At 35.5% G+C, this 14,096-nt stretch overlaps 1 protein-coding gene across 1 annotated transcript in view; it reads left to right on the plus strand.

Annotated features, from left to right (window-relative positions):
- LOC110464991 overlaps window positions 1-4,599 on the plus strand; it is a 39,030-nt gene extending 34,431 nt beyond the window's left edge. Inside the window, exons 4-6 of the mRNA XM_021520528.1 lie at window positions 1,173-1,462; window positions 1,843-1,983; window positions 3,634-4,599. Coding sequence (XP_021376203.1) covers window positions 1,173-1,462; window positions 1,843-1,983; window positions 3,634-3,852 — 650 coding nt within the window. The 3' untranslated portion in view covers window positions 3,853-4,599. The remainder of the gene's footprint in view (window positions 1-1,172; window positions 1,463-1,842; window positions 1,984-3,633) is intronic.
- The last annotated feature ends 9,497 nt before the right edge of the window (window positions 4,600-14,096 follow it).

The raw sequence follows: 14,096 nt of genomic DNA on the forward strand, positions 1-14,096 counted from the left end.
GTCATTCATTTCGAAAAATATGGATGGTCCAATACTCAAACACGCCGTCTCCTATACAGATGCATGCATAAATTCAACATATGGAGGCATGTCCTCAACAATGTAAGCTGTTAAGAGAAAGCTCAACCCGATAAAACCAAAAAGTTGTTTACGACAATAACGTTAACCTTGGATCGATTTCCGGTACCATGCTATCAGAACGGCATGCCGCGACTTTGAAACTTTGTCAACGGAGACACGGGGAAATGCGCTTCTAATGCAATAAAGAACCTATTGCTTAAATTGTCTGCTGGATAACTGAACCACTCGGTAGTGAAGCGGACGAAAAAACCTATCAATCAATCTATTGTTTAAATTAATAAAAACACACGTCTTCCTTCTAGAGTAATATTTTCATTGAAATCGGCATGATTTTCTAACATAATGTGTCAATGTTACCATTAATATTTATTAAATGCATGCTAGTTTTCTTATCAGAATTTGTGTTATAAAATGTCGGTAGGCCTTATTATTTCCATTTTAGATAGCTATTAACTAACTTCTATTTCATTTCTTTTTCCATTTAATTATATTTCTCATGAATATTTTATATATACTTTAACCTTTCAAAATGTATTAAAATTACATAAATGTATCAACTCTATAATACTTTTCCCTCTATCCATGGAGCAATTTGTCTTGGTTATTTCACCTAATGATTAAAATATACTACAAAACAAACATACTCACAGGGCATAAAACATAAAGTTGGATAAATGCGAATAGCTTTTTTCAGAAGTTGGATAAATGGGAAGACACCCTTTTAACTACCACACGTGTTTGTTTAGATTAAATTATATGACCGAGCGATGGTCGATCCATTGTTTTCCACTGACAGGGGTAAAGCGAGGTGTGAAAAAATCACCTGGAGTGGATAGGTGATAACCTCGGGCGATGTACAGTCAGCCGGACCTAGTGTCTTATTGTCCACATTGTCACGGACAACTTATATGAGTTTTTGCCTTTTAAAATCCATTCACAGCAGACATGGTTTTAAAATATTGATTCCACCAAATATAATTCCAACGAATTTGTCCCGAAGCAAAAACAACGAAATTAACCCCAACGAAAATATATGCTTTTACAGTATGTGGTTTTGGTTTTGTTGATGCACTGAAATATTAATTTTTAAGGAGAATCAAGTGCAGGGAAAAGCAGTTTCCTGAATTTGCTGTTAGAAAGGAAAGTTCTTCCCCAAAGAGCGGCTCCATGTACCCGTTGTTTCTGCTGCATAAAAAAGGGTCCTAATCTTGAAGCCCACATAACCTCGTTTGGTTGTTCTACACCAAGCAAGATTATCAACGGCAATGACATGACTGATGAAGAGTTTCGAGATGAATTAGAAGGATTGATGAATGCAGATAACTGTTTGCAGGCTCTCGACAGATGCATTGATGTCTTTGTGCCAAGTAACATTTTACAGGTAAAACAGTGTTTTTTTCTGTGATGGTGTTTATGATTGACGGGAGTTGAAACATGTATGTGTATGTAGGAGAAGTTATAAATTATGTTGGAAAAGATTCGACTATGAGCTTGAAATACATTGCAGTTAACTTTTCATTCAGTATAATTTCTGCCTATAACTTGTACTTATCCAGAGGATCATTGTTTTAACCTCATATGTTTTATTTAAATTCTCTCCGCATCCTGGTGTTGTAAATGTACTGTGCTTTTCTGTTTATGTCGTCGATAAAAAGAGTGGTCGTTTCTCTGAAAATTTAAAACTCTAAAAATGCGCACTGTTTGTATCACTTCCTTGTCCTGGATCTATTATATGTTCATGTATATATATATCTATTTCAGGACAAAGTGTACCTTGTTGATTCAGCTGGATTTGGTGAAAGTGAACAAATTACGAGGTCGCTGGTGAAGTATCTTCCTAAGGCTATAGGGATCATCTTTATTCTAAACTCAACAGTCGGTCTTGGGATATCTGAGGACAGAGTAAGTAGTATGTACTAATACACCGGCAAGTTTTCAAACGTGGAGCGGCTTTTTTAATCGGATACATTGCTATTAAAAACAACCCTTATCAAATCATGGAAATAGTTCGAGGAAAACAAAACCATTTCGAATGTAGACATGCCTACAGAACAGCTTATGTCAAGAATGTTTTGTTTTAAATAAGTTCCCCTATAGCTTTACGATAGATGGTATTCTTTTCGCAAATCTTTACATTTAAAAGGATGGGTGCCAATTTGGTCCTTCAGGTGGCTATCGCCGATAAGTTTCATTTTATTGTATATGCATACCTTGGGGTTATGCCATCAAGATATGACATAAAATCAAGGTCATCTTAGAGACAATTCCGAGATATGAGGGGTTAATTTGGGGGATCAAGTCACAAATATTCTCTTTTTTTGACAAAACTCTATATACAATTGCTTGGCATGAAGAGGTCAATTTGTTAACATTGTGTATGCGTGCATAGTAAGTTCATGTATATCTACCTACGTTTCGATTATGGTAGTTTCAAAACATTTTTGGTACACGTACGTGATATTTCCATTACTGTTAGATAAATAGATAACCATGTAAATCTGGCTGAAATATGGCAACATACTTAAATCATGAAAGAATATAAGTTTAAATACGAAATCTTAATTAATTACAGGCCATTTCTTAAAATATATCATCCACGATACCTATCGAACAAATGTGCGGTAGCTAGAGCTAGATTTGCGCACGCTATAATGGTTCAATGAATTACCTTGGCACATATGTTAAATGTTGAAACAACTTCTTTTCAATAACCAAAAGTCTAATGGTTGTGATATTTGGCCAGTGTCATCGGATCAAACTTTATTCAAATGACTTTGACATTCTTTCAGGAACACAGGAGACAAATGATCCAAAAAATTAATACATCTATCCGGGGTGGTGCTGATTGGCCTTTTGCCCATTTTATGTAATCGACCTTGGCCACTTTAAAGGTGACCGATTGAACGTCTAGATTTACTATGAAAGCAGGTAAACTGCTTTAAGAACAAATAAAATGTAGTACAAAATAATGATGCAAATTATATTAATTTTCATTTGATAGAAGTATGCGTATAAAAGTTATTTTAACACATAACTTATTTACTTGTGATAGCTATACTGTTCCTCAACAATCGTGTACAGCAACTATTATGATAAGCGGGGTCCAACCTTTGACCAAATCATAATAAACGATTTTTTTCTGCTTAGTTCAAGAAGAAAAAAAACATTACATAGGGAAAATATCATCATAAGCGATATATCATAAGTGGGTCCACTACAGTGACAAAAATATCCGTACTTGGTCACCCATCCTGAAGGGGTTGTTCTATCCTGTTAATTTTCCTGAGCTTATTGCTCTACTGATATTGGTGAAGACAGTAAATATTAAATAACAATGCATTTGAAATACTACTTTAACGCAATATGTCGGTAATTACTAACCGTTGGTATTTTCCTGTTAATGTTGTATTGCCCCCTGTGTGAACTATTATTTTACATGTATCCTGTGCATTATTGTCATCTGTGTGTGTATTATTATATATATGCATAAAACAATAAACAGTATTAATAGTTAATCAGTCAAACTGTCATATGTTATTCCCTATTTGCAAGGGTGCTTTAATACTTGATGAAATCAAGCTGTTGGCAAAAAAGGGGGATATCCCATCATTTGACCCCAGACAAGTCGTATTTATCGCCAACAAATGGGATCAAATCGACAAGACAGAAAGGAAAGACCATCAAAAGAAAATGATCAAGAAATTGGAGACATCATGGCCAAACTTTCAGGAAGACCAATTGCTGCCGCTAAGCGTAAACTATGTAAGTTGAAATAAGACTTCAAAATATATGTTATTGTGTTTATATAAGAATATGAAAACTGCTATAACTGATTGGGTCGGGCCTCTCATAACTGAAGCTTATGTGAAGGCTTCGTTTTGATAAGAGGTAGAATATTGAAATGGTCTTACGTTTAAATATTTCACTGGCACAAAAAAAAAAAAACACCTTCATAGGCTGATCGAATTACAATCACAATATTATATGAAATGAGTTTCTCCAAAGTATAATACTAAAGTTTACCCCGGGTGATTTGCTATATAATGCTATAAAAATACGTCATATTATACAACATAAAGGTGCAAAAGTGCGATGGCCTCCGTTTCCAAAATGTTGCGATTTATTTCTGAAAAATACGCAATTGCCTCAGTGGCGATCGCCTCGATATGGGTAGCCCTATTGACCTCAAAATTTCAACGCTTTCAAAACATAGCATTATTGGGAAGCTGCGAGTGTGTGTTTGATTTACGAATTATTCAACTGTTTTTATGATATGTCTGTCTTCACTTTCGGTATAAGTACCCTTTATACCTATAAGAAAATTCCTAAATATATATAAACAACTATTCACAATTTAGGTGATGAAATGAGTTCAAATCAATGACTTTTTAATTATTCAATTAGTTCCTATACACAACACAAAGAGATTGATTAAAATAAGCGATACCCCCTTCATCCAATCCTCTACAATATTGTCATATATGATTGAAATTGACAAAAATGCATTGTAACAATACAGTTGTTACGGAAAACTAAATCTGTTTACATTAAAATTAGCATAGCTAGACGGAAATTAAATGTACAAAATTGTCAATATAGTTTTAATTTTAAAAGTAAAAACTGAAGATTTAGTGTAATTAATAAATCAACCGCAAACTCACGAAAACATTGTTTTGTCAATACGATGCACACCTAGTGGACGTCATGTTGGAAAACGGCAGGTTCAGGAAAATATCACCTTAAAATCACCTTATTAGCCAAATGAGACATTGTTTTATGGACAAATTACGTTGTATTGCTTGTGGAAAACTCAGTGCCCTGTTAAGTAAAAGTTGTTTACAAATATGAGCGAGCATTTTCCGAACTGTGTTTTTGTGTCATTAGCGGATCAGTGTTTCGTTGTACGCACGCGTAAGAACAAAACTGAACGTGCACACGATTTCCAAAATTTGAATAGCAGAAGAAGAAAAAATTGTGATCCAGATCAAAACAACAGGTAATTGCGTAGTTGCACAAAATCACCCTTTATTCGCCCCAATATGATAACATGCCACATGAGTATTTTGATACCAAAAATAGCATGTTTACTTTACAAAAAGCATGGCAAACTTGCTACTTTACCTTGAATCGGGCCATTAATCCTCAAATCCATATGGTCATTGATCAAAACATGACTCCAAAAGAATATCATTAACCTCCAAACGAGTACCGTATAATAAAACCATCATTTTTGTAAACAATCGCCCTTACATGGCAAGCACATCGGCGTGTCAAACGCTCCCTGAATGAAAAGTTGACTGGGTGTGACGTAGAGATGTGACGTCGCTAAACCCAGGGGTCATCTCGGAATGTTCTCTCATTAGTATGACACTATAGATGGACACCGATACACTCTCAACCATATTAAAATTGTGAACATTATTGCAAACTATGGTAAAAAAGAACATGCATAATATTGAATATTAATTCCTTTTGTTGGCTTAACATAATTCCTTTTGTTGGCTTAACAGAATGTATTTTTTCCGGGTGTGTGTGTCTCATTCATGTTGCAGGGGTTTGGGTTGGTGTACCAGCACTTTCATAGCAAAACTGTAGGCGCGAAGAATCTGTTTGCTTGGTCTCAGGTAAAAATACTGACTAATCGCTAGGCTGATACACCAGCGTGAAGTTGGTTACTTATTCAATATTGGGCTAGCCCAATATTGGACTGGACCAATGTTGGGCTGGCGCAATATTGTGCTAGTTTGATAATCAAATGTACCTAACATAATAGGTCTTATGCCGCTTTTTCACACCTATACCACAACTGGGCATCTTCTAATGTATCCACATGCAAAACGGCATCAACGATACCCCAGGCTAAAGAAGCCCACTGGGCATCATATCGAATTTCAGTACATAATCGATAATTTTTCGTTTTCAACAAGCCACGGCATATTGTTATAGGTCTTATGCCGCTTTTTCACACCTATACCACAACTGGGCATCTTCTAAGGTATCCACGTGCAAAACGGTATCAACGATACCCCAGGCTAAGTATGCCCACTGTGTCTCACATGACGCATTCTTTAACAATATTTGTGTAACACACTTCTTCTTATTTATGACTTGCGCAAGTCTAAAATGTCTTGGTTATATCACATAGATTGCTACGCACTCGTATTTTAAATAGAATGAATAGTCTGCATTTCTACTGCAGCAGGAAAATCAGCATTTTTTTCCAGCATAGTAAACCGAACCAATATAAATTGAATGTCAGCTTCCATTCATCATATTGGTGTAATTATACTTATATTAACGGGACTATTTCTGCAAATTACGAACTACCTTCGTATACAACACCACCGCCGATTGACTGCCTATATTTATCCATTGTTTCTCTGACGTCATTTCGTACTCTGGGAATCCCCATCTACAGTCAGGTACTGTAGACTTGCCCAAGTGCATGCCTGATACTTTGCAGAATTGAATTATCAGTGACAATTACCATGGCAGGTTTTTTTCCTTCTCCAGCGGATGTGCTCTTTAGAAATCTACAGACCTATGATGAACTGATTATGTAAATGATAAATGATGTAAATATCCTAGTTATTTCCGCACCCCATCCCGCTCGTCAATTGATCTAACTCCCCAATTTCTTTATTTTCCTGAATGAAACGGTTCCTACATATGTAGCTTAGGTTATTTTTCACTTTGACAATCATACCTTTATGTGTATAAGGACGTCAGTTACTTCACTTAGTTAATTATTTATCGTAACTTTACTATTGATGTTATCAATTTTTATCGCTGTTATAAAAAACTCAATCAGTTCTCTAGGTGCGATTTTTTTTATCATCAAATTGTAGCGACCGCCCGAACATCTTCATTGGTACGCATGCGTACGAGAGGATTACAGAATTACTTGCCATATGTTACACTTTTGTCGACCGGAACTAAAACTCCAAGGAATGACAGTTTCAACATATACACTTACATATGAACAGATCCCGTCATAGGAGGCAAATTTCCCCTTCCAGACATCATGACAAAATGTTCGTTTTAGCGAGTCAATCACTGTAACTTATCATTTAAATACTAATTAGGGGCATTTCCAAGATCTATCGCGGTCATGTCATATGATGATGACATGAATAGCTGCAAAGAATCGATCTATCGCGTTCCTTAGTGATCTGATCCTCTAAGTTCTGTTTACGCTGATCAGATTTTACCTGTGCACTATAGAAAATACAAACAAGCATAGCCAAGTGTTCTCGTACAATGAAAAATAAAAATAAATTATAACATCGTTTGAGGAAAAGCTATTTTATTTTGCATTGGTTTATTACAAATACCACTGAAAATAATATTTACGGTTTTTATAACGTTTTGTATTTATATGTAGCAAACATTTCAATACAAAATACGATGCAGAAAGGAGGTGTTACATAGGAGGTGAAAATCGGCCCACGATAATTTTTGAATGTTTTCGTGTAAATCAATTAATTTGAACAACTGAAAAACAAGGCTTAAACTTCATCTCGACAGCAAGTTTGACTGCAGCGAATTTTACTTCCCCATGTGACTTTAATAGGATCAGTGTGTCAATAATAAAATCATAATTGCAAACTGCTTGCACATTTAAGTAACATTAACAATCACCTTTGAAATGATATATAACAATTGGCCATATGTTATACCAATTTTTCGCAAATAACCATAAACATGTAAATCTGCTCCCATAAAATGACTTTTCAATTTTTGACTGTTTTGTTTTTGTAACAGTATTAACAAGATAAAACTCGGGTTCCATCAAACTTCCACACTTACAATTTTCTTTAATAATTCATCTTTTAATCATATAAAACTTGTGTCGATGGTTCACGGGAAATGCCCACTTTTTGGAACTTCTTTTCCACTTCCCTTTTTGGTTTTCATCAAATATCAAAGTACTGGAAGTACTGAATCAGTTCTGCCATCTGAACTTAAAAATGTTGTATTGATTAATTAATTGCACTATGCTCCAAAACTAAAATTAACGTTTATGTACATGGAATTAGACTGTAGCGCCTAATTTTTTATGCATTTTCATTGAAAATCCATCAATATCGATTTTCATATTAATCCTTTGCGAAATCCTTTTTTTTAATTTTATTTCAGTTTTATTTTATTTGAAAATGTGATCTGCAGTATGCATATGCGATGTACTGCATGTGTTTATCGCATGAAAACCCACAATAACTGAATGATACACTTTTGTCAATTATAGTAATAATTCATACTGTTATATTGTTGTTGCAGACAAAACGTAGACCAGACTTATCATTTTAATCAATTAACCATCCTTACATAATTTAGTAAAAAAAAAGACTCACAGACCCTACAAGTGACAGGAGATATATAGTTTCTTGTTTGGAGAGCTGAAATGTATAATGCTGTATTCACAGCGAGATATACACATAAGGAATAGCCAACTGACACAAATATACAGCTTGTATAGCAAGTGATCGCCGGGAAATCACAGTCTTTGTCTACTGGTTATGAAATTATTATTGATTATGGAATTTCAAATATTCCTTTAGCTTTACAATCTTGAAAAATCATTATTTGCACAAGCATGATAGCCTGCCACTATCTAAATCATAACACTATGCTCTAAAACTGTGACATTGAACGTAGACCCTGCATTCACACGGTCAATTGAAAATTGAATGATTGGGAACAAATCTTAGGTAGGGCAACCTTCTTTGATTTCAGATAGTCTTGAGAAACAACATATGATTTCGAAAATTATTTTAAACACTAATAAAACTTTTGATTTCAATTGACCCCATGTTTTTAAGAAGTCGAATATATTCAATTTTTGAAGGTTTGTGTGAAGCAGAGCCTAAGTAGATGTTGCTACATTGCATATTTTAAGTTCATTGTACCATCAAGATTAAATGTCATATGAGGATGTTTAGCAGAAATGCCACTTAACTTGTCAAGCGGTAAATGAGCAAATGTTACAGAGAAGACTATGCAATATAAGGACTTTGGTATGTTCCAAACTTAAAGCAACAACAATATTTAGTTTGATAGATAACCGTTAGTTAGCCTTACTTGCTAATATCGCATTAGTCTGGGCACTTCGCATCCCCCCTTTGATAGACCAAAACCAAATTGTAGTTTAGACTTAAAACCAATAAAGGTAAAGAAACTGTTAACTTAATAAAATATCTTCGGGAAGGGAAAACTACAGAATTCCCCGAAAAGGTAAGCATCTTCTATTTTGTGTCAAACCAATTTAATGTAGCATTTTGGCGTAGTGAAACTTTAACCATATGGGGAAAACTAAGAAGCATTAAAAAAAAGAACAAAATGGGCGATATTAATATTGATAATTATCATCCTCCATGATTCAGCATGACTAGGTATGATTTATTACTATTAAGAAGGATTATTGCTTTAGAATTTTCCAGCTTTTAAATCTTGTCTGGTGATTTCGGATTTCCGTCCTGAAGACATGCAAGCTTTACTATTATGACCAAGTAGTGCTTTCACTTTGGGATTTAACTAACTTTAAAAGAGTTATCACCCTTTTTCAATATTTCTATCTTGTCCCGAAATCTGCTTTAAAATTTTGACTGGGTTTATTGTTAAAGTATGGACAGTAAAACCCCGTTGTAATGACACCCGTTAAACCTCCAAACCCGTATACCGCCATTCATTTCCTCAGAACAGATTTCCCCCAACGTTAATGCGACTGGTTATGCAAGTACATTATGTACTGTGATGTAAGTTCTGTATTGAAATGGTGGGGATATCAAGTTATTAATCAAACATTATATGTGTGTGACACTTCTATACATATTGTGATTATGATTTGCACGCTCAACAGTTATATACATTAAATTACAATTTTGAAAGAAAACGTCTTCTGAAGATTATTATTTTTTAAAGTTGTGCATTCAAATATAAAACCATGGCAAAGACATTTTCACAGAGTTAATGACCTTTTCTGTATCGATGGGCGTAACACACATCCGTTTGTGGTGCTTTTTTTAATTACGAACTTGGTTAAACTTTGTCAGACTACTGTAGTGAAGCAGCTTTTTTTAGTAACATATGCAAATTGCGATTATTTAACCCAGCCCCTCTTCATAATCAACACCCATTAATAAATAGATATGATATTGCAACTTTTTCCTGGAGATTTTCAATATCAATCACCAATAGACGCATTTTTACCCACGAACTGACCATGCCGTACAGCCAAATCAAGTTATTGGTTGGGCTATACAGCGAGAACAATATGTTCTTGCGTCAGAGAAAGGAAGAAACCCGAATAAGCAACATTGGGCCAGTTCTGAATCGAGACGAGGGGGTCAATAGATTCCTGCACATCACCAGACAATAAACAAAGTGTAGGATAAATGATTTGTCGGTTTGAGTCATCTTACTGTACAACAAGTGTGCATACACGTATAGTGTAGCCAAACGGACGGCGATTGTAATTGTCAACTGGTGCATATTTTGCACATTTGTGTATACAGTTGGGAGCAAACTTATCTTAGTATATAGCAAACTTCGTAGTGCACACGTAGTGAACATTGAAATGCACTCCAGTTCACTTCGGTGTTGACTCCACCAATACACTAGGCTACCAAGTTAAGTTTGCTCCCAACTGTACATGTACGTTTCACTGGTCATTTGTCTGGTGAAGGTGACAGCGTACATACCGTGCTAGTAATCAAAATTTCACTTATAAACACTTTACTGATTGTGCTACATAAACCTTCTAAAATCCATTCTTACCAACCTGAAAAAAAGATTCGGAAACGAATGGATGCATATTTCATGTTTGAAGCAGCCCTTTTTAAGGTCCATCTGAAGTTATTATACATGGATCACATTCCTAGTTTATACAAAATCTTATTCTCATCTCCCCATAATGTCCCACACCAAATTCTAGTCGAATTATTATCAAAAATTAATGCACAATACTCTCTCTATGATCGTGTGACAGTCGTCATCCGAACTTCCAGTACTTTGATATTTAGCAAAAAGACAAGGGGGTACGGGGAAAGAAGTTTCGTAAAGTTGGCATATTCAGTGAAACATCTTTACAAGATCTTTTTGCAAGAAATATGGGTACCTAGAGAATTTAGGTGTAAAAAATTGATGGAACCCGACCTGTATCATGCTAGTCCTGTCACTTAAATGAAAAATGTTAAAATTAAAATGTTAAAATTTTATGACAAATACCGAGAAAAAATGTAATTTGCAAGAAAATGACATGACACATGGGTAATTGCTATGTACCATCGGAAAGGGTATTGAAAGTGCCATTTAACTACGAAAGGAGAACTTTATTTCGTTTTGTGTATTTCGAAATATAATGCATGAAAAGTCCTGGACATCCTGAAAATTAATGTATGGGGCGCTGCAGTCACAAATTGGTCCTTTTTGAGGAATAACTTTGTTTTGATGTGTATTTTATGCCAATTAATCAAATTTATGCTTAAAACATTTAATCGGTCGTGGGCCGCCATGCAGCACCTATTTTCATTATCGTTTTGCGTATTCTCGCGAGAGTTGGCTACAACTGTATCCGAGTTGACAACCTAAGGGAGATAAAGACAAAAATGCAAAAATAGTAAATTTGTTTTGGTTTTAATTGTTTCTTTCAATTCAGATTTTGATATTATATACTGCATTATGATTTTAATTACTTGATAACCTAATTGTAATATATGCTTGCATGAAACTGCTTTCAGGATTTAAGTTACAATGAAAACAAACTTTTAGACAAAGTCTGAATTTGAATACATCGTGTTATCAGGCTTATGAATAGTTCTTAAAAGTCTACAATATATATACTGCAGTGAATAGAGACATACCAAAATGTTGGTAATACCCAATACTAATTAGGGGGATATTATCTTATTTCATAATTGATAAAAAGAACAAGATGGCTGACAAACAGTCATCTTGGATTTTAACAGTAAAAGAGAATGTCACAATTTCCCAGAAAACACTTTCTCATAATGTAAAAGAAGGTTATATAATATTTCTTAAAAAGTTGCATAAGAGGTTTAACGATGCGCCCTTCCTCATTGAAAAAAAATAGACATCAATTCGAAAATGGCATCTTTAGCATTGGGTATCATTGTTGCTCGTTTGAATATGAATGTCAATACATTAGACGATGCCCTGTAGCTATATAAGTCTGATAAAGCGGCATAAGACCTGTAAAAATGTGCTCTTTCAGGTTCAAACAAAAGCTTAATGAGACTAGGCTAAAATATGCAAAAGTGCCCAGTGAGCATCTTTAGACTAGGGAATCGTTGATGCTGTTTTGCATGTGGATACCTTAGAAGTTGCCCAGTTGTGGTATAGGAGTTAAAAAGCGGCATAAGACCTATAAAAATATGCTCTGGCCTGTTGAAAACGAAAATTAACGATTATGTACTGAAATTCGAAATGATGCCCAGTGGGCATCTTTAGCCTGGGGGATCGTTGATGCCGTTTTGCATGTGGATACCTTAGAAGATGCCCAGTTGTGGTATAGGTGCGAAAAAGCGGCATAAGACCTAAAACAGTATGCCCTAGCGTGTTGAAAACGAATAATTCACGATTATGTACTGAAATTCGAAATGATGCCCAGTGGGCATCTTTAGCCTGGGGGATCGTTGATGCCGTTTTGCATGTGGATACCTTAGAAGATGCCCAGTTGTGGTATAGGTGCGAAAAAGCGGCATAAGACCTAAAACAGTATGCCCTAGCGTGTTGAAAACGAATAATTCACGATTATGTACTGAAATTCGAAATGATGCCCAGTGGGCATCTTTAGGCTAGGGTATCGTTGATGCCGTTTTACATGTTAATACCTTAGAAGATACCCAGTTGTGGTATAGGTGTGAAAAAGCGGCATAAGACCTATAACAATATGCCCTGGCCTATTGAAAACGAAAAATTAAAGATATTGTACTGAAAATCGAAATGATGCCCAGATGGCATCTTTAGGCTGGGATATCGTCGATGCCGTTTCACATGTGGATACCTTAGAAGATGCCCAGTTGTGTCATAGGTGTGAAAAGGCGGCATAAGACCTATAACAATATTCCCTGGCCTGTTGAAAACGAAAAATAAACGATATTGTACTGAAATTCGAAATGATGCCCAGTGGGCATCTTTAGCCTGGTGTGTCGTTAATGCCGTTTTTTATGTGTATACCTTAGAAGTTGTCCAGTTGTGGTATGGGTGTAAAAAAGCAGCATAAGACCTATAACATGATGCCCTAGCCTGTTGAAAACGAAAAATGAACGATTATTTACTGAAATTCGGAATGATGCCCAGTGGGCATCTTTAGCCTGGGGTATCGTTGATGCCGTTTCGCATGTGGATACCTTAGAAGATGCCCAGTTGTGGTATAGGTGCGAAAAAGCGGCATAAGACCTATAACAATATGCCCTGGCCTGTTGAAAACGAAAAATTAACGATTATGTACTGAAATTCGAAATGATGCCCAGTGGGCATCTTTAGCCTGAGGTATTGTTGATGCCGTTTTGCATGTGGATACCTTAGAAGATGCCCAGTTGAGGTTTAGGTGTGAAAAAGCGGCATAAGACCTATAACAGTATGCCCTAGCGTGTTGAAAACGAATAATTAACGATTATGTACTGAAATTCAAAATGATGCCCAGTGGGCATCTTTAGCCGAGGGTATCGTTGATGCCGTTTTGCGTGTGGATACCTTAGAAGATACCCAGTTGTGGTATAGGTGTGAAAAAGCGGTATAAGACCTATAACAATAGTCCCTGGCCTGTTGAAAACGAAAAATCAACGATATTGAACTGAAATTCGAAATGATACCAAGTGGGCATCTTTATCCTAGTGTGTTGTTAATGCCGTTTTTTATATGGATACCTTAGAAGTTGCCCAGTTGTGATATAGGTGTGAAAAAGCATCATACGACCTATAACAATATGCCCTGGCCTGTTGAAAACAAAATAATAACGATTATGTACTGAAATTCGAAATGATGCCCAGTGG

The sequence above is a fragment of the Mizuhopecten yessoensis genome, unplaced genomic scaffold, assembly GCF_002113885.1.
Source record: "Mizuhopecten yessoensis strain PY_sf001 unplaced genomic scaffold, ASM211388v2 scaffold11045, whole genome shotgun sequence".
Lineage (NCBI taxonomy): Eukaryota > Metazoa > Mollusca > Bivalvia > Pectinida > Pectinidae > Mizuhopecten > Mizuhopecten yessoensis.